The sequence below is a fragment of the Furipterus horrens genome, unplaced genomic scaffold (assembly GCF_987537825.1).
Source record: "Furipterus horrens unplaced genomic scaffold, mFurHor1.1.pri manual_scaffold_11, whole genome shotgun sequence".
Taxonomy (NCBI): Eukaryota; Metazoa; Chordata; class Mammalia; order Chiroptera; family Furipteridae; genus Furipterus; species Furipterus horrens.
In genome coordinates, this window is record NW_028327181.1 from 75,172,653 (window position 1) to 75,190,838 (window position 18,186).

The 18,186-nt window shown below is 55.8% G+C and overlaps 1 protein-coding gene across 2 annotated transcripts; it reads left to right on the top strand.

Annotated features, from left to right (window-relative positions):
- The first annotated feature begins 1,251 nt into the window (after positions 1-1,251).
- On the top strand, positions 1,252-17,110 carry SAMD14 (sterile alpha motif domain containing 14). Of its 2 annotated transcripts, XM_090292816.1 has the most exons (11): positions 1,252-1,572; positions 5,116-5,170; positions 5,465-5,521; positions 11,570-11,736; positions 12,179-12,467; positions 13,217-13,304; positions 13,403-13,477; positions 13,584-13,743; positions 14,266-14,385; positions 14,471-14,626; positions 15,453-17,110. In XM_090292816.1, the coding sequence occupies exons 2-11, from the start codon at positions 5,128-5,130 to the stop codon at positions 15,606-15,608; spliced, it is 1,311 nt and encodes a 436-aa protein (XP_090148942.1). In that variant the 5' UTR covers positions 1,252-1,572; positions 5,116-5,127; the 3' UTR covers positions 15,609-17,110. The 2 variants fall into 2 exon arrangements, with proteins under 2 accessions (XP_090148942.1, XP_090148943.1); XM_090292817.1 differs by lacking the exon at positions 5,465-5,521 and having other exon boundaries at positions 1,253-1,572.
- Positions 17,111-18,186: the final 1,076 nt, after the last annotated feature.

The following is an 18,186-nucleotide window of genomic DNA, read 5'->3' on the forward strand; positions in this document are numbered from 1 at the left end:
GCTGAGCACAGTGCCCAGCACCTCCCAAGCCATCATAATGTGGTAGTTAGTTGTTGATTTTTACATTATCTCTCCTGGCTGGCCTGCGTCCACCTGCAGCTCACCAGGTCCAAGTCTGATCTCATCCCTCCCCATCCCCTCATCCTTGTCAGCTCCACCTCCAGGGCCAAGCCCTGCAGTCGTCCTAGACCCCTCCTTCTCCCTCAGTGGCCAGCCAGTCCCCAAATGCTGTCACTCTCTTCACTTCTCCATCCTGAATGGCACTGCTATCATCTCTCAGCAGCCTCCTGAGGGATGTGCCTGCCTTCAGGCTGCCCTCTCTGGTCCAGTCTCCGCAGAGTAGCCAAGGGTTCCTTCTAAAATGCAAGTCTGGGTCCCTCCCTCCTCTGTTACTTTTTTCCCTAAGGCTGAGGATAAAGTGCAAGCCCTGTGTCCACCCCTTCACGCCCATCTCTGCACTCTCACTCGCCGTCTCTCCCCGCCTCCCCCGACCCCCCACTAGCACTTCTGCCCTGGCCTGGCCTGCAGGAGTAGCCACCACATCACCTCCTCCAGGAATCCTTCCGGATCACCTCCACCCTCTCCCCCGCCCTCTAGTCAGGCCCAGAGACCTCCTCTACCCCCACCCCACCCAACCCCTGCGCTCTCCCAGAGCTGAGGCATCCTCGGCGAACTAGGCCTCGTTGCGCCGGGGCTTGTGGGGACCTCCCCACTCGTCTTTCCCCGTAACTACGCCGCGAGACCCGATGGCCGGGACCGGCTGCGTTCTGCTCCCCGCTGTCCCCTCGGGCCTCCGCGCAAACGACCACTCGGTGAATGTCTGTTGAGTAGTTGAATCAGGAGCCTTCACGGACCTGGCAGAGGAGGTGAAAGCCCCATGGGTCCTAAGGAGGGGCCGCTCCCCGCCCCCCGCCCAAACTCCCGCAGGCTGAGAAGTAGCGGCAACTCGGAATCCCCTTGCCCGGCCGCGACGCGGGCCGCTTCCGCCCCTCCGCGAGCTCTGCCTCCGCCCCTCCCTCCCCTACCCCCGCCTCCCGCTCTTTGTCTCCCGGGCTCTCGGCCTCCCCGCCACGCGCCCCCCGCATCGCCCCTTCGGGGGGACCCCGGAGGACCGCGGCCGACGCGACGCGACGCGAGGCGTATCGGCCTGCAAGGCGGGGACCCGCGTCCTGGGGGGCCTGGGGGGCGGGGCGGGAAGGTGGCGCGCTCGCTGTCTCTGTCTCTCTCTCACACGCGCACACACACACACGCACACGCACACAACACTCGCGCACACGCACGGAGCATCCTCCCGTCAGGTCTTCTGGTCCAGCCCCGCCCGCGCCTCCGGCTTCCTGCAAACCTTCTCCATCTCTCCCACACGCCCCCCCCTCACCCCGCCTTCCCTCCGGCTCCAGGACCCTCCTCGCCAACCCTCACCCCACTTTCGGGATGGAACGGATCGAGCCAGCCCGGAGCCCCCCGCGGCCGGGGTGAAGGCCCCCGCCCCTCTCCTGCCCGGCCCCCGCCCGGAGCACCATGGGCCCGAGGGTTTCCTTAGGGGCCGGACGCTGAAGATGACTGATGCTGGAGGTGAGGGGCCGGGACCTCAAGGACCTCGAGGTGGACGGGGAAACAACCGGGAGGGGGCTCGGGCTCGCGGTGGGACCCCGAGTAAGGCTGGATACAGTGGAGCGATCAGGGCCTTTCTTCCCCTATCCCTAAGGGGGCTGCGGGGAGCTAGGGTGCGGGCTGTCAGGGGAGGGGGCGGAGACGGGATTTGTGTCCCTAATCCTCTCCCTCCCGCCCGCCGCAGGATAAATTAATTTAAAAAACTGGTGTGGGAGGAGGGGGAGAGGGCTTAACTCTTTCTTGCCCGGCGCGGAGTTGGACTGATGGATTGGAAAGAAACTAGCCAAGAGGCTCTCTGATGGGGGTGGGGTACTCAGGGTCCCTGGGAGTACAGTGGGTGCCTTGCCCGCCACCCCCACGCCAACTCCAGCGGAGCGGGGCAGGGGCGCGGGGTGGGGGAACCGGCGCGTGCCGGAAGCCCCGACTGAGCCTGGGCCTGTGCGAGAGGGGCTCGGCTTTCTCTGGCTGCACAGCTGCGGTCCCCTAGCCCTCGCCTCCTCTCCCCGCCATTCTTTCCCAGCCTTTCCCAGCGGCACTTCTCCTTTTCTGCTCTTTCGGGGCTCCTTGCCTCTAGTCCGCCTCACTGGGGGCCGCCCCTCTCCAGGCAGCAGATTCTCCTCCTCTCTTCGCACCCCTGCCTTGGGCCTCGAGGCTGGTGGCCCTCTCCACTCCTGCTTTCCCTGGCCCCACTCTCTGTCCCGTCTCTTTCGTGCTCTTCCTTCCTTCTCTCTGCGGCTCTGTGAATTGACACCCCCACCCCCACCACCTACCTGTCTGTCTCTGTTTCTACTACCCATTCTCTCTCCAGGGCTGTGCCCCTTTCTCTCTTTCTCCTCCCCCCCCCCCCCCCCCCCCCCCCGGGTTCCAAGAAGCTTTGAGCTCACCTGTCTTCCTTTCTTCCAGAGGAGGGTCAAAGATCATTGGTGCTCCTCCTCTGGAAACTGGAAGGAGTGGCCGGGTAAAATGGGAGCCCAGACTTCCTGCAGAAGGACAGGTTCATTTCCACCCTGTGGCAGTTACCCGGTTGAATGTGTGTGTGTGTGCGTGTGCATGTGCGTGTGTGCAGGACAGTGATGGCTCAGTTTTGGAATGAGGGGATTGGGTGGAAAGGACCTGGTGACCTCCTGGATGTCCTGTTTCCTAGAGTAAGTAAGTGTCCCCCCTGCAGACTCCAGGGAGGTAGTTGTTGAAGGGAGGGAAAGAAAGCAGTTTGTGTTGAATCAGGATGGACTGGGTACAGGTGTGCGCTGGATACCCCAGCCCTCCCCAGAGGGTACCTGAAAGAGGACTCCTTTCACAAGAGGGTCTCCACCCTGCACTGGGAACTTGAATGAAGAACACAGAGGATTTCCATGTCAGATAGTCTAAGAGCAGGCACCATAGCTGCCCTCAGGGAGCCTCCATTCTTATCTTCAGAGAGTCCCCAGGCTGGTGGGGAACACTGCCTCCCCTCCTCAGGGCTGTCCCATCTGATGTGGGGGAGATATAGTCCAGTTAGGGAACTGATGAGGTATGAAAAATTCCTCCTTTCCCAGTGATTGGGGGTGGGTGGATTTAGAAATTATGAAGACAAATGAGGGAGGGAGGGCTATCTAGGACAGCTTTCGGGAGGAGGTGACAATTCTGTCCTGGTCAGATAAAGCTTTATGATTGAATGAGGAAATTTGGTTTATTCTTTTTTTCAAGATTTTATTTATTTATTTTTAGAGAGAGGGGAAAGGGAGGATGACAGAGAGGGAGAGAAACATCAATGTGTGAGAGATACACGGATCAGTTGCCTCTCGCATGTCCCCAACTAGAGACCCAGCCCACAACCCAGGCATGTGCCCTGACTGAGAATTGAACCAGTGACCCTCTGGTTCTCAAGCCAGTGCTCAATCCACTGAGCTACACCAGCCAGGGCGAAATTTGGTTTATTCTTAAGGGCAGTCTCCTTTCCCATCTGGCCCTTCAGGACAGGAAGAGAAATCTTAAAACTTCTTTGCTACTAACACCCAGAGTTCAAAAATGACAGGAGGGTTCTTGAAGGGCCCATGTCCCTGGCCTCTTCTGGTATCTCGTTTTCTATTTTCAACACCAAGCATCCATGGAGTCTGCTTCTCCCAGGTCTAGCCAGTATGAACCAGCTCCCCTCCCCCTGCCTTTCTCCCCTCAGTGTCATTTCCTCATGAGCACCACCCAAAAATGCAGATCATCATCCAGGATAAGGCTGAGGGGCAGGAGACCGGGGTCAAGGTTGAGTTCTGCCAATTATCTCCTGCATCTCAGTTTTCCCTTCTGTAAAGTGGGGATACAAAGAATCCCACGCCTGGCTGGCTCTCAGTGAGATGATGTCTGTGTAATAACAGGGGAGTTGGAAAAGACCTCAGCAGGCACGTGGCCTAGCTTTCCTACCCCTGCTGGCTAAGTGTATGGTCCAGCCCAGTGCCCTGCCCTTCTCATGCAGACCTGAATGTTAGAACTAACTAAGAATCATGTCCCAGCAATGCAGTGGGTCCCTGCCCCTGAGCTTCCTTGCTCTCCCTTCATCGGGTATTCCCCTGCCCCTCTGACACCCAGGCCTTGGTTTTGGCTGCGTAATCCTGTATTTTCTAGGAAGCCTGTCCCAATGGTTGCAGCGGCATATATCCTGCTTCCCCACCTGCCGTCCTTGCTTCCCACCAAAAATACAAAGCCAACCCTCCCACCCATCTACACTTCTTCCCAGAACATACTTGATGCATCATAGAGATTTGGCTGTCCGCTGTTGTGCTGTGAGTATACCTCATACCCCCCAGCATCTGTGAGTTTGACTAGGACTGCGAGTTTGTCAGGAACAGTGGCTCGTTGCTGATGGTGCCAGCTTCCGGAACAGCCTGGTGTTCAGAAAGCAAGTGGTGAGCGCACCCACAGTGGGGGAGGGGGGAGCATGACTGGGTGATGGACCAAAAGATGGATGGATGGATGGTATGAACAAATGGATGCATGGATGGATAATGGATAGATGAATGTGCAATAGATGGAATGTATAAGTAGTGAAGTAGGTGGATGCGTGTAAGAACCTGAGTCCTGGTCCTGATATTGCCATTAACTTGTTATGTGATCTTAGGCCAGTCATTCTCACGTTTCTTTATTTGAAAATTAGAGGATAGGATTTACTAATCTCCAAGATTTCTCCCAGATCTTCTGTGGGACAATTTATGATGATTGAAAGTTTTTTGGGAATAGAAAGGCCCAGGAGAGTGAAGGGGAACAGTTCAGTGACCCATGTGGAGGCACACAGCAAATCAGATGGGACCATGACTTCAGGACTCAGCCTGTGTCTACACCCTGGACCTGCTTCTGCCCCTGCCCCAGCCACCGTGATCTGGGCTACAGTTCACCTAACTTCCCTCCTAGCATCTGGAGGAAAAGTTCTGAGGGAAGGTGAGGGGTCAGAGGTCAGGACCCGCTCCCTGGCCTCCACCAACCTGAACCTCTTACCCACTCTCTTATTCTCTCTCTCTCCCTCCTTGTCCTTCCCAGCTCTTTTGAGTCATGGCTTCTTCAAAGCTCCGAGAACCCGCTGATGAGGTTTTTGGTAAGTTCTGTTTGGCTCTATCTCTAGTCAAGGCTACTAGATACTTGGCAGTGGCTGGGGGGTGGGGAGGCCGGAATCCCTTGGGGACTTCAGTGTGTGTGTTGGGTGGGGTCTTACACTCTGATTCTTTGTCACTACTCTCTGAGTGACACGACAATTACCACAATAGCAATATTTATAAGGATCCCCATTTATCAAGTGCTTGTCTCATGCCAGGTGCTAGGCTAGCACCCCCATCTCACATGCACGATCTCATTGAATGCAGTAATGCTAACAAGTGTGCCCGTTTTACAGACAAGGAGCCTAGGGCACAGAGTGCTGAAGTGACTTGCTTTAAAGATCACATGGCAGGTGAGTGGCAGGGCTGGGACTCCAGACTGCCTAACTCCCTGCTCTCAGTCATTGTGCGGTACACCTGTGTCCCCCAGCACAGGTGACAACTACTTTTAAGTTGCATAAATAAGGGACCTTACTCTGCATGGATGTGCATGGAAACCAAATACATAACACACACTCAGCCTCAATACACACTGAGGTGCAGGCACACACCTGCCTGCACCGTCACTTTACCCCCTGCAGTCTTTGTAGTGTGGGGATTGGAGAAGAACGACGAGGCAGGGCATAGTTCCCAGCATGCAATGGGATAGCAAGGCTGTTCACAACTGGATTTGGTGGAGGAGTCAGTGAGCAAAGGAACATGGAGGAACTTGAAGGAGACAGAAAGAAGCACCTGAAGCCTGTAATGTGTGTATGTGTGCACGTGTAACGTGTGTGCAACATTTGTGTGCATGACTTTGAGGGGCTCCTGGGTGTGGAAAGCCGCAGAGCCTCCTAGCTTCTCCTCCCTTGCCTTCCCCTCATCTCCACCTTTCTTCCCCTTTCATCCTCCCCCTCCGCTGCTCACCTCATTCTCCCCTGGCACTGCCACATGCCCTGGCAATGCCAGGAACTGCTGCCTCCTGCTCCTAGGGATCGCCGCTTTCCAGTTGCCCTCTCTGGGGCCTGTGGAGTGGAGGGTTTGCCTCTGGGACTCCCCAGTCTTGAACTGCTGCTGGGCCTCAGACTCAGCCGCTCCATCTGCACCCAGGCCTGGCCTGGCCTCTGGCCTCACAGAGATGAGCTCCCCTTTCTGGGGCTCTTCGGCCTCCACTCCCCCTCCTCCTACTCCAACCCTTCCTGTTTTCCTTCTCCCTGACCTGCTGAGGTAGCAGCCAGCTCTGCCTGCTTCCTGATGTGAAAGGCAATTAAATATTCAAGATTTCCCACTGCTCTGGGACGGAGGAACTCCCTGTGGGAGTGGGGAGGAGGGGTCTGGAGGGAAGGGTGGAAGTAGGTGAGGGGGGCCTGGTAGACCAAGGGACTGGCCCCACCTTGCTCCCTAAATCCTCCAATGTAAGATGACCAGGGTTCTAATGTGGCCCAGAGTCAGGAGCAAAGGACCCTTCTCCCTGACCCTCCTCTTTCTCCCGATACGTATGCATATATGTGAGTCTGTGTAACACAGACACATAGAAACAATATTTTATTGTGGGAAATTAAAAGTAGGGAGAATAACATCATGTAATTCAGGGTGGCTGGGCACCAGCTGAGTCCTAGCACTGGCTTATGACCTCTGCACCCTGCGTCAAACCTTTCCTCTCCCAGCCTCAGTTTCTCCACCTGTAAAATGAGGATCTGGACTCAGAGGTCCCTCCCCTCTGGGCCTCAGAGGAGGTATAGGGGCTTGGTAGTTGCAAACTGACCCTCTGTAGCCGGGCTGCCTGCAACCCCAGCCTGCTATGCACTAGCCATGTTAAGGCTGCCTGGGAATTCCTGGAGTCTCTTCCTCGTAGTGTTGTGGGAGGTTTAAGTGAGCTAGCAACTGTGAAGCACTTAGACAGGTGCCCAGCACAGTCAGAACTCAGTGACTATTAGCCATGATCTGTCGTCAGTCCTCAGTCCTCACTCCTCGATGCTTCCAGGCAGTGCCTGGAGATTCTGTGTCAGGGGACGGAGGCTCCTTCCCCGGCTCGCCTGGAAACACCAGAAGTGAAGCAGTGGGTTTAAGGGACCAGAGCAGTGGTGTCAAACCTGGAGTCCAAGATAGCAGTTCGTTGACAGAACCTCTCCCCTCTCCATGCCACTACCAGCTGGCCCTGGACAACTGCCTGTCTGGCCACCCTTCCCCTTCAGCCAGGTCAGTCCTCTCTCCTTGCAGGCCACACTGGCCCCTGCTGATCCCCAGACACCTCAAGCCTATGACCACACCATCCCCTCTTGTTCTTTCTACAACCTTGGCTCTTTATTGTCACCTAGACCTCGGCCTGGCTCTCTCATCTAAAATAGTAGGCCCCCCAGTCACTCCCTGTCTTCTTCATCCATTCGACAAAAATTGGAGCTTCTAATGTGTGCCAGGCTCTGTTCTAGGCCCTGGGGAAACAGCACCGAACAAGCCAGGCAAAGCCACTGCCTTCATGGAGCTGGAATTCTAGCACAGGGGCAAGCAGGGGGGCCAATAATAAAGCACACGTGGCTAAACAAGGAAAATGTTAGATGGGAGGAGTGCTGTGCAGAGGACAAAAATGCTAAAATGGGGGACAGGATGGAACATGGGCATGTCCTTGTCGGTGGGTGACCCTCATCAGGCGCTTACATGAATCAGGAGCCCATGTCTAACTAGCTCTGCACAGTCCATGGAAGTGGGATTTGCTTCAAGTTGTCAAACACCTACTGAGCACCTACCCTCTGCCAGACTTCACACCAGGCTCTCAGTGTACATGGTGGACAGTCAGCGGTGTCACCCTCTGCTCTGTAGACTGGCACGGGACACTCATTCCCAACCAGATCATAGCGGCAAGCCTGAGGTGGTGTGGCTGTCCAGAGTCAGGGGAGGTGACGAGGTGACGTGTTGGAGTTGAGGGCCAGATGAGAGGTGGAGCTGATGGAGCAGAGAGCAGCAGAAACACAAGGATGGAGGTGGAAAATGAAGGTAGAGGCCGGTACCCAGGTATCATACTGTTCCCACTCTCACTACCAGCAGCCAGAGCCTACAAGCACTTACCAAGTCATAGGCATTATGGCGAAGCACTTTATATGGATTATCTTATTTAATAATTACAACAACCCCATAGGGAAGATACTGCTATTATGACCCCACTTTACAGATAAGAAAGCTGTTAGCTAAATGTAAGTAACTTGTTCAGGGCCACCCAGCCACTAATTGGCAGAACTGGATTGAGCCTAGGCCATCTGGCTCCAGGGCTTCTGCTCTTAACCCAGGTGTGCATATGAGCACATACTGTGCAGAGGAGGGAATGTGGGCAACACGTGAGAGTGTGGGCAGGGCCCTCAGGACTTGAATGGAGGGCTGAGGGGTATGGACTTGATGTTGGGACGACCATTCCCCACCCCTGACCCCAGACCCTCTGCCCAAGGTTTTAAAAACAAGAGAGTATGGGACACAGTCAGAAATGTGCTTTAGGAAGTTGCTTCTAGCTTGTAGAAAGTGGGTAGGGAGGCAGAACAGAGGCTGGCCCACATTAGGATCAGGAAACTAAGAATGGCCCAATGCTGAGGCCATGCTCTGGGATGATGGGGGTGGGGGTGGGGTGGTGCAGGGTGAGGTGGGAGGTGAGTAACTGGTGAAGGCCTGAGCTAAGGCAATTCAGTCCTATGGGAGAGAAGAGGTCAGCTTCCAGGGATGTGAGGAAGCAAATCTGTTCTTGCATTAAAATAATATTTACTAACCACTATGTACCAGGCACTACTCGATGCCTGTGTTAGAACAGTGAACAAAATAGAAGCATCTGCCCTAGTGGAGCTGACATTCTAAAGGGTGGAGAGAGATGATAAACTAAATAAGTAAAATACATAATATGCTAAGGAATGATAAGTGATATAGGAAAAAATAGGTGTGGAGGTTCTGGGGTATTATAAATTGGGTGGTCAGGGAAGTCCTCAATGAAAGTATTTAAGCCAAGACCTGAAGGAGGTGAGGGAAGAACCATGCTAGTGCCTTGCAGGACAGGAGGAGGAAGTGCAAAGGCCCTGAGGTGTAGGTTAGGCTCTCATGATGAAGAACCAGGAGGCCAGGATGGCTGGAGTGGAGTGGGGTAGAGGAAGAGAAGCAGGAGCTCAGAAGGCAGCCCAGACTCAGTCTGAAAGGCCCCTGGGAGACTTTGGGTCTCACTCTGAGTGAGATGGAGGTCACTGAGGGTTCTGAACATAGGGGAGACATGGACTGACATGTTTTATCAGGATCACTCTGGCGGCTGTGTTGAAAATAGACTGTAAATGGGAAAAGGAGGAGGGAATACCAGCTGGGAGGCAAGAGGCGAGGTGACCTAGACAGGCCGTGGGGAGTTCTTTCTCCCCTCCCTTCCTCTCCTCTCTCCTCCTTGCCTTTCTTCTTCTCTCCTCTCTCCCTTCTCCCCTACTCTTCTATACACTCTCCTCTTTTCTCCCCATACATCTACATGCATGAGTGTGTGTAACACAGACACATACAAACAGTATTATTGTGGACAATCAAAAACGGAGAGAGCACTGTCCCCTCCATCGCACACAGGTACTCGTCACTCAGCCTCAACCATCGTCAGCTCATGGGTAGACTCGTTCCATCTATGCCCCTTGCATGCTCACTCCTCTTCCCCTGGACTATTTTGAACCTAATCCAAAACATCTTGTCGTTTCACCATAAATATTTCAGTGTGTCTAGATATATTTCAGAAGTAGAGCTAACAGGAACTGTGGATGGATCGGTCTGTAGGGTGGGAGGGAGAAAGAGGAGTCAGGGATGACTCTGGGGGTTTGGTCTGAGCAGCTGGAAGGATGAAGCTGCCATTTGCTGAGCTGGGCAGACTGGGAGAGCAGCTTGAGGGTGGGGAGTCCAGTTTTGACACGCATATTGAAGATGCCCATTGGACATTAAGTGGAGACATCAAGTAGGCAGCTGGACACATGAATGACCAACTGGGTCTGGTGCTAAGGGGGCAGGGCAGCTTGGGGCTTTCTGAATGGGGTGACTGGGTGGAGAATGGGGCCTTTCACTGAGCCAGGAACAGAGGGGAAGCCAGTTTGAGGCAAGGTCAAGCGTTTGTTTTGATGGGTTGAGTTTTAGGTACCTGGTGTCTTGATATGACAAGTTCTCTAGCAGGTGCTGAGGTGCCCCAGCTTGGAATTCAGGGGAGGGGTCAATGCTGGAAATAGATATAGGTGGTAGTTAAGCCAGGAGAGCCACTGGGGTGGATTAGGGGGTATCTGCAGACAAGAGGAGAAGCAGGCAGCACAGAATGGGCATGGGTGATGGGATAGGGGTCCCTGGATCATTGGGGATGGAGTGGGGGAGAAAGGTCTTAAACCATCCCGAAATCTGGGAAGAACCTTTTCTGCTTGGGTACCCCCATGCACAGTAAAAGCTTATGAAACTAGGAGCAATAGGGTTTATGCATGATCCATTGGGTTTACCTACTCTTCCTCCATGTCCTCATCCAGGATCTAGCCCTGGGCATGGACCCCAAGACAGGAGAGACAAGCTTCAGGGGATTGGGGATTTTCCTTCCTGCCACTGCCACTGGGAGAGGGAATCCCTCTGCCTCAGTTCAACTGAGAGCCCTCAATAGTGCTGCCTCTGAGTGTGACCCTGAGCATATGAGCATGGCACAGCAAGCCAGTGTCCCCAGAATGGCCAGTCTGTGGAGCCAGACTAGCTAGGCTCAAATCCCAGACCATTGGTAGCTGGCAGCTTCAGTCACGAGACTTAATCTCTCTGAGCCTCAGTTTGCTCAGCTCTAAAATCTGCATAACTGTCCCTAGTCTGCTGGGTTTGAGTAGATGAGGTGATATATATATGTGTGTGTATATATATATGTATATATATGTGTACATATTATATATATATATATATATATATATATATATATATATATTGTCTGACGCATAGTAGGCACTTCTTGAGTGGTAGCCGTTAGTACTGTGATCTCTCCAGCCTCATCCCCCAGCCCTTCCCTCTCCCTCCACAAACCTCCCCTCCAATTGCCCTGGACGTGTCCCCTTTGCCCCTCTTCCCTATTTCCCAGCATTGCATATACCAGTCTTGCTAACCTCCTCTCTCATAAACTCCCACCCAGACCTTAAGACCCAATTTTGGTGTGTCCTCCTCTGACTCATCAAAAGGGGGTGGTCCTGTCCTCTCTGTGCCTGTGAGAGGTCCCGTCACACTGCTGTATCTATGTGCTGACATTTCTGGTTCCCCCAGAGACTGAGGGACCCTGTTTCCCATCTCATCTGCACTCCCAGGGCCTGGCACTCAGAAACATTCATTGAATGTCTGGGGTGTGAGTGCACGCGGCCACTTGAGGCCGGCCTCTGGGCTTGCTGTCTTCATGTGTCTGTCCTCTGCCCCCTTCACCCGGTTCGCAGACCTGGACTTGGCTGTGCCAGAGACTGTTAGACTGGACAGCAGTTTACACAAAGCCCGGGCTCAACTGCTGGCCAAGGGCCGGAGACATCGGCCTTCCCGCTCCAGGCTTCGGGATAGTGCCAGCTCTGCAGAGGATGGCGAAGGTTCCGATGGGCCCGGAGGCAAGGTTGGGGCAACCCACCCAATCACCCATACCCACCCACTCTTCTTGCCCCTGGATAGTCCCTCCAACCGCTCTTCCAGGGAAACTACACCCCCAGGCTTCTGACATGATAATCATCGACTTTAGCTGCGTTGCCTTCTGGCTTATTTCATCCTTTCAAGGAAGGGATTATCACCCCCATTTTACAGATGAGAAAACTGAGCCTTAGAGGTTCCATAAACAAAGCCCACGCTATGTGACTGAAAGCTCCCGTTTCCCACCTTTCACTGCCCAGACGCCCCTCTGCCCAGCATGGGGAAACCCTCCTTTCGGTTCCCAGAAAGCCCCAGGAGTCCTGGCTCCACGCCTCGGAGGCTCCCTTGCAGCTTGTTGGGTGAACCTGGCTCCCAGCCCCATCCGAGAAGCGAGGAAGGGGGATAACAGTGAGTGGCTGCCCCTCCCGCAGGTGACCGACGGCTGCGGGAGCCCCCTGCACCGGCTGCGCTCGCCTTTGCACTCGGGTCCGGGGTCTCCGGCTGTGGGCTCGTTCTGCCTGGAGCCTCCGGGGTTGCGGCGCAGCCTGGATGAAGACGAGCCGCCACCCTCGCCGCTCACCCGCTACCGGCCCCTGCACAACGCCGCCTCGCACGAGGGCCTGGCCGCAGCCTCCAGCTCGCCGCCTCGCTCGGCTCCCTCCTCGGACAGCTCTCCCAGCTTTGTGCGCCGCCACCTGCGCGCAGAGCCACACAGTGAAGGTGAGCGCGGCCCCCGCGGAGCCCCCTGCTGGTGCGTGCGGGAATCGCAGTGGCACCGAACCACAGATCCGGACCAAGTGGGACCGGGTGGCTTGGAGGAAGTTAATACCACACTTCATTCATTCATCTACTGAGCGCCTACGATGTGCCAGACACTGCTGGGCACTCGGCACATAAGCGAGAAAACAGATGCAGTTCTCTTTCTCAGGGGGCTTGTAGTTTCCAGAAGAAACAATAATTCTTTATAAAGTGGGGGGGGGGGGGGGGGAGCAATCAAATCATCCCTTAATTAAATGTATAGTTACAAACTGTAATAAGTGCTATGTGAGATCAATGCACCATGGTGGGAGAGCATATATAAGGGTGAAAGGGCCTGGTTGGGAGCATCCTGGAAAGCTTCTCTGAGGAAGTGACAAGTGATGCAAGATTGGAAGGCTGGTTAGAAGGTGGACAAGATAAAATGCACACTAAATAGTAGTGGTCCCTACCTTTTCCGTGGTTTACGGTTTAAGGCTTTCATCAACATCCCATTAGGTTCCATGAAATAGGCAGGTGTTATTATCCCTGTCTTTGAGATGAATGAAGTTCAGAGAGTTAAAGTGACTTGCCCTAGGTCACACAGCTAGTGAAGGGCACCAGAGCCAGGTCGCATGATTCTAAGTCAAGAGAATTTCTCCCACCTCACACTGGCAGCTGAAGGAGGCAGGCAGGCCACAACACAGGCTATTTCCTTCCCTGTTCCCCAAAAGATGACAGCCGGGATGCCAGCCCACCTGAGCCCGCCAGCCCCACCATTGGCCTGGATAAGAAGACTCGTCGGAAGTTCCTGGACCTGGGGTGAGTGGAGGAGGGGCCAGAACCAAAGGCTTGGAGCTGTCAGGGGTACAGGGTAGCATAGTGGGCAGCACTTCGCACTCCCCCATTTGTCCCCACAGGGTCACCTTACGCCGAGCATCCACTAGCAAGAGCCGGAAGGAGAAGGGCAGCAACCGCCTGTCCATGGGCAGCAGGTAAGAGGTACACACAGTGTCTCAGCCACAGCTTCTGCCCATAAGTCCCCATGGCCCCCGGCCTTCCCCTCAGGGCCCACACCCATGCAGGGTGCTCTCTCCACAGGGAATCGGTGGAGGGGTCCAGCAGGTCAGGGGGCTCCCCATTCCTGCCCTTTTCCTGGTTCACGGACAGTGGCAAGGGCTCGGCATCCTCTGGCAGCACCACCTCCCCTGCCTGCTCACCTAAACATGAGAGCTTCAGCCCTAAGAAGTCAGCTTCTCAGGTAAGTCCATGGCTTTCTTGCCCCCATACTGGCCCTTAGGCTCAGGGGACATGAACTCATACTCCAGCCTGGCTCGGACTGTGATCCAGGCACTCTGAGAGCCCGTAATTCATTCATTTATCCATCTCCGATCCTGTGCATTCACTTGTTCCTTCATCCATATTCTGAGTAGTTAATTTGTTGATTCATTCATTGCTTCATCCATTGAACACATGTCACTGAACACTATGATTCCTCTAGCATATACCAAGCCTGAGGTCTCCTTCATTCGCACTAACTTTTCTGCCTGGCTCAGTTCTAGCCCCGTGTCCTCCCCGAGGCCTCAGATCCCAAAGCCTCACACCAATCACCATGTCATATGTGGCTGCCCAGCTCCTGGCTCACGCACAGGGTGCACTGAGCAACACCTGGTGCCTAATCCAGGACTTCATCTCCGTCCAGATGTGGGTGGGTGGATTGGGGGTACTCCCTTGGGCTGGGGGCAAGCTCTCTCCTCAGCAGCATGTACTCGCTCCTGTCTAGGAATCCACCCTGAGTGATGACTCCACACCCCCCAGCAGCAGCCCCAAGATCCCAAGTGGTCCCCGGCAGGAGGCCAAGTGTTCCTACCCCTACCACACGCTGTCCCAGTCTTCGGATGAGGTGAGCAAGCTCTGGCCTCCGACTGCCAGGTGTGCAGGCCACAGGTCACATCACCCTCCCTCACTGTCTTTGGTCTCCACCCCAGTTCCTGGATGAGCCTTTCCCCGCTATCCACCACTGGACCAGTCAGCAGGTGGGCCAGTGGCTGCACAGCCTCAACCTAGAGCAGTACGCCGCTGAGTTTGCCGCGCGGCAGGTGGACGGGCCGCAGCTACTGCAGCTGGACGGAAGCAAACTGAAGGTGGGTCAGTGTTATAGGGCCCCAGCCCAGCCAGAGCCTGAGGCAACCTTCACAGAATGGGATCCCCTCACTCTGACCTTGTTACTCCTCTGAGGCCACTGCCTCTAACCTCTGACCTCCAGGGAAGGTCCTTGGCCTAATCTTTGTGCTCTAGCATGGGTCTTCAGTCTGACTTGAAACTCAAGCCCAGTTCTTCAGTCTGACCTTCAAGCTCCAGACTTTGACCTCTAGGACTTCCTATCATCTCACTCTTCCTTGACTCTGATGAGTCTTCTGGTATCATGGGAAGCAGGCCTCTCCCCTGATCACCTTATCTGATTCTCAGTCTTGGAGGCAGGTGGCAGTTGGGGGAGATCAGGAGGGGATTCTGCTCTCTGCTGGGAGGGTTTGGGCCAGTTTCCACCCTCCACTGGGTTGCTTGGGGAAGGAGTAGAAAGGAGAGTCCCCCAAGAAGTCTCTGGACTGGGAAGGGGCCTCACCAACTGACCAGCTGTGTGACCTTGGGCAAGTTGCTCCCCATATCTGGGCATAAGGAGGTTGGGCAGGGTATGCCCAACTTGAGATCCTAGCAGAGCAATGGGAGCCAAGGATTATGGGAAGCAGGGGATGGTGGGGTGGGCAGGTAGTAAAGGGCCTGGTACTCTCCACCCTCATCTCTCCCAACTACTCCCATTCCAATTCTTGATCTGAGGCTTCTGACCCATTGGCAAGTCTGGGAGGTAGAGGAAAGACTTCAGAGAAGACAAGTGGAACTCCAGGGAGGGGTACAGCTAGGACCAGGGGTGGCTCTGGGGTGCTTTCCCTCACCCGCAGATTCCTCCCTCAGAGCCTGGGGCTCAGCAGCTCGCATGACCGGGCACTGGTGAAGCGGAAGGTAAAGGAGCTGGCAGCAGCTGCTGAGAAGGAGCGCAAGGCCCAGGAGAAGGCGGCGCGGCAGCGCGAGAAGCTCCGGCGCAGGGAGCAGGAGGCCAAGAAGAGCTAGAGGAGAGTGAGGCGAGCATGGCACCCAGGCACGGGCAGCCGCCGGGCTCGGTGGGCACAGGCCTCCCCAGGGAAGCAGGGCCTGGGCGCCAAGCTTGGGCTGGCCTGGCCCCACGCTCTCAGGGGGTACATGCCCTCTCTCACCTTGTCACTCTGGACCAAGATCCCCCAGAAAGGGAGACTCCAGGGAGAGGGCCCAGTAATAAATAAATTTCAAGGACTCATTTGGCATAGTTCCTGGGGGAGGTAGCAGACTGCGGGAAGAGGGCAGAGAGGCTAGGGCTGAAGCCAGTCTGGGAGCCCAGTGGCACCTGGGTTAGTCTGAGACTCTGTCCTAGGGTCACAGTGGTGCAGGGGCGGACACTGAGCTGGGGTGCCTGCCCGTCTGCCTTCAGAGGCCCTGACATGGGGCCAGGGTACCAGGGCTCAGAAAGGTGGCTGAGCATCCCAGCAGGAGCAGGCAGATGGAGTTCTGCTCTCCAAGGTAGTTGTGTGTCGGGGCAGAGCTCTGTTCTGGAGGCTGGTGGGCACTGCAGCAAGCTGCACTCAGGGTAGACTCCCAGTCTGCCTCCTTAACAGGAGAGCGGAGGAAGCAGCGTGGTTTTCCCACACGGTCTTTGCAGGACTTCAGAAGGGAGGGTGAAATCGTCCTCCTTTTCCCCTTCCCTGTCCTGTGGTCCCAATGGTGAGATAGCATCCCTACAGGTCTGCCCCTCCTGGGGCCCAGTCAGGCCTATGCTTTCACCTGCTCTCTAAGGCAGGCCCTCTTCTCCTGCTGCCCTCAGAAGGTAGCTGAGCCCTCCCTGGGGACAGAACACACCAAGGACACCCCCTACGAATGCACCGATGCCTATGTGGGACTGAACCAGTGAATCCTCGCTCTAGCCGGACAGAGGCAAATGCAGGAAGGTTTTGTCAGCCCTCCCCCACCTGTTCTGGACCCAGCAGGGTCTCAGTGAGCTACAGACTGGAAGACAGTGCAAGCTCTGACTACAAGGAGGGGTGGAGCCAGCCCCGACCCCCGTGGGCATGGAGTGTGTCCCAGCAGCCCATGGGTGGCATCTGTCCTTGTAGGGAGGGAGCATCAGGTAGGGTGCTGGCCAGCAGCTAGCCCAGCTTCTGGAGCACTGCACAGTTACCAATGGGGCCGTGGGGCCTCTGATGAGAAGCCCCCTCCCCCTCCTCCCACCTGCCCAGAGCGGTGGACAGGACCCAGTGCATGCCGACTCCCCTCGTTCCTGCCCAGGGCCTGTGGCTTGAGGGCCACCCCTGTCCCTGAGACCCAGCCCTTTCCTCTTTGGTATCTGGGCTGGGAGAGAGGCTTGAGAGGAAACTGAGATATGGGGGCACTGGCACCCCCTGGGCCTGGTGGGGGGGCTGGTGGAAGGTTGGAAGGCACCCAGGTCCCTGAAACTATCAGGAGCTCTGTGGGTGCCCACGTGCATGTGAAGGGGGGAGGCAGTACTCGGTTTGTTTCAATAAACACTTATGATGTGCCAGTCATCTTTCTGTCTGTCCGAGTTAGGGGGGCCTGGGTCAGGGGGCTGGCTGTGCTGTGAGGTGTTCTGAATGGCTGGCTGTGCCGCCGTTGTACTCACGGGACACTCTGAGTCACGCCCTGAGCTGGTCTGGGTGTCCAGAGCGCGTCAGATGCTGGTCACAGGGACTGCAGTCTGCATACATCTGTCTTTTGTTTGTACCTTGGTACGTGTGGCTGTCCCTCCCCCCAGGAAGGCAGCCAGGCCACATTCTCATTGGGTATCCTCTTTACTGTGGATGTCACTGTCACCATCACAGCCACTAGGAGGAGCACACAGCTTTAACCTGCTGTGTGCTATGGGGAAGGTGGGGGCATTCAGGGCTATAAAACTAGCTATGTACACGAGCATTCTAGGGAGTAAGCTGCCCCACGCACGCGCGTGTCCAGGCACAGTGGCAGCTGGGGTCTGGAGCTCAGGTGGATGGTGTGGACGAGGTGGGCAGGTGTGCGTCTGCACGTTATGACGCTCGCGGAAGGGCCTGGGAGGCCGCAGAAACACTGATGGGGCCACCTGCTGGACTTCGAGCAGCCTGGCTGGGCGTGTACCTCACGGTCCTCCTGGGTTCCTCCACTTTAGGGGTGAGGTCCTTAGTAAGAACTCCCTCTCTCCCAATCCTTCCCTGAAGCCCAGAGTGGAGGGAAAGGCTGCTAGACGCGGTCCCTGCCCTGGGGTCCAAGGCTGCAATGCCTTTCCCCAGCCACTGAGCGCCTTCCTAACACTGACACAGGGCACACTCAGGACGGAAGGCAAGTAGGGGCATCTGTCTGGAAGGCCAGGCTGCGGAGGGCAGTGAGGGTGAGTCAGGGCCCCTGGCAGAAAAGTGGCAGCGCTGGTCTCAGAGAGGGGGACTACCATGGAAACGTATCTCTGGGGTACCCCAGCAGGATGGAGACATCCCCCAGTCCTCAGGGCTTGCTCACAGAGATTGGACACTGTGGAGCCCACCTAAGGATCTCCACAGAGACACAGATTGGCACTTAGGGGCCACCACAGAATGGTCACCGCAGTGATTTCCACAGGAACAGAAGCTGCTCACCA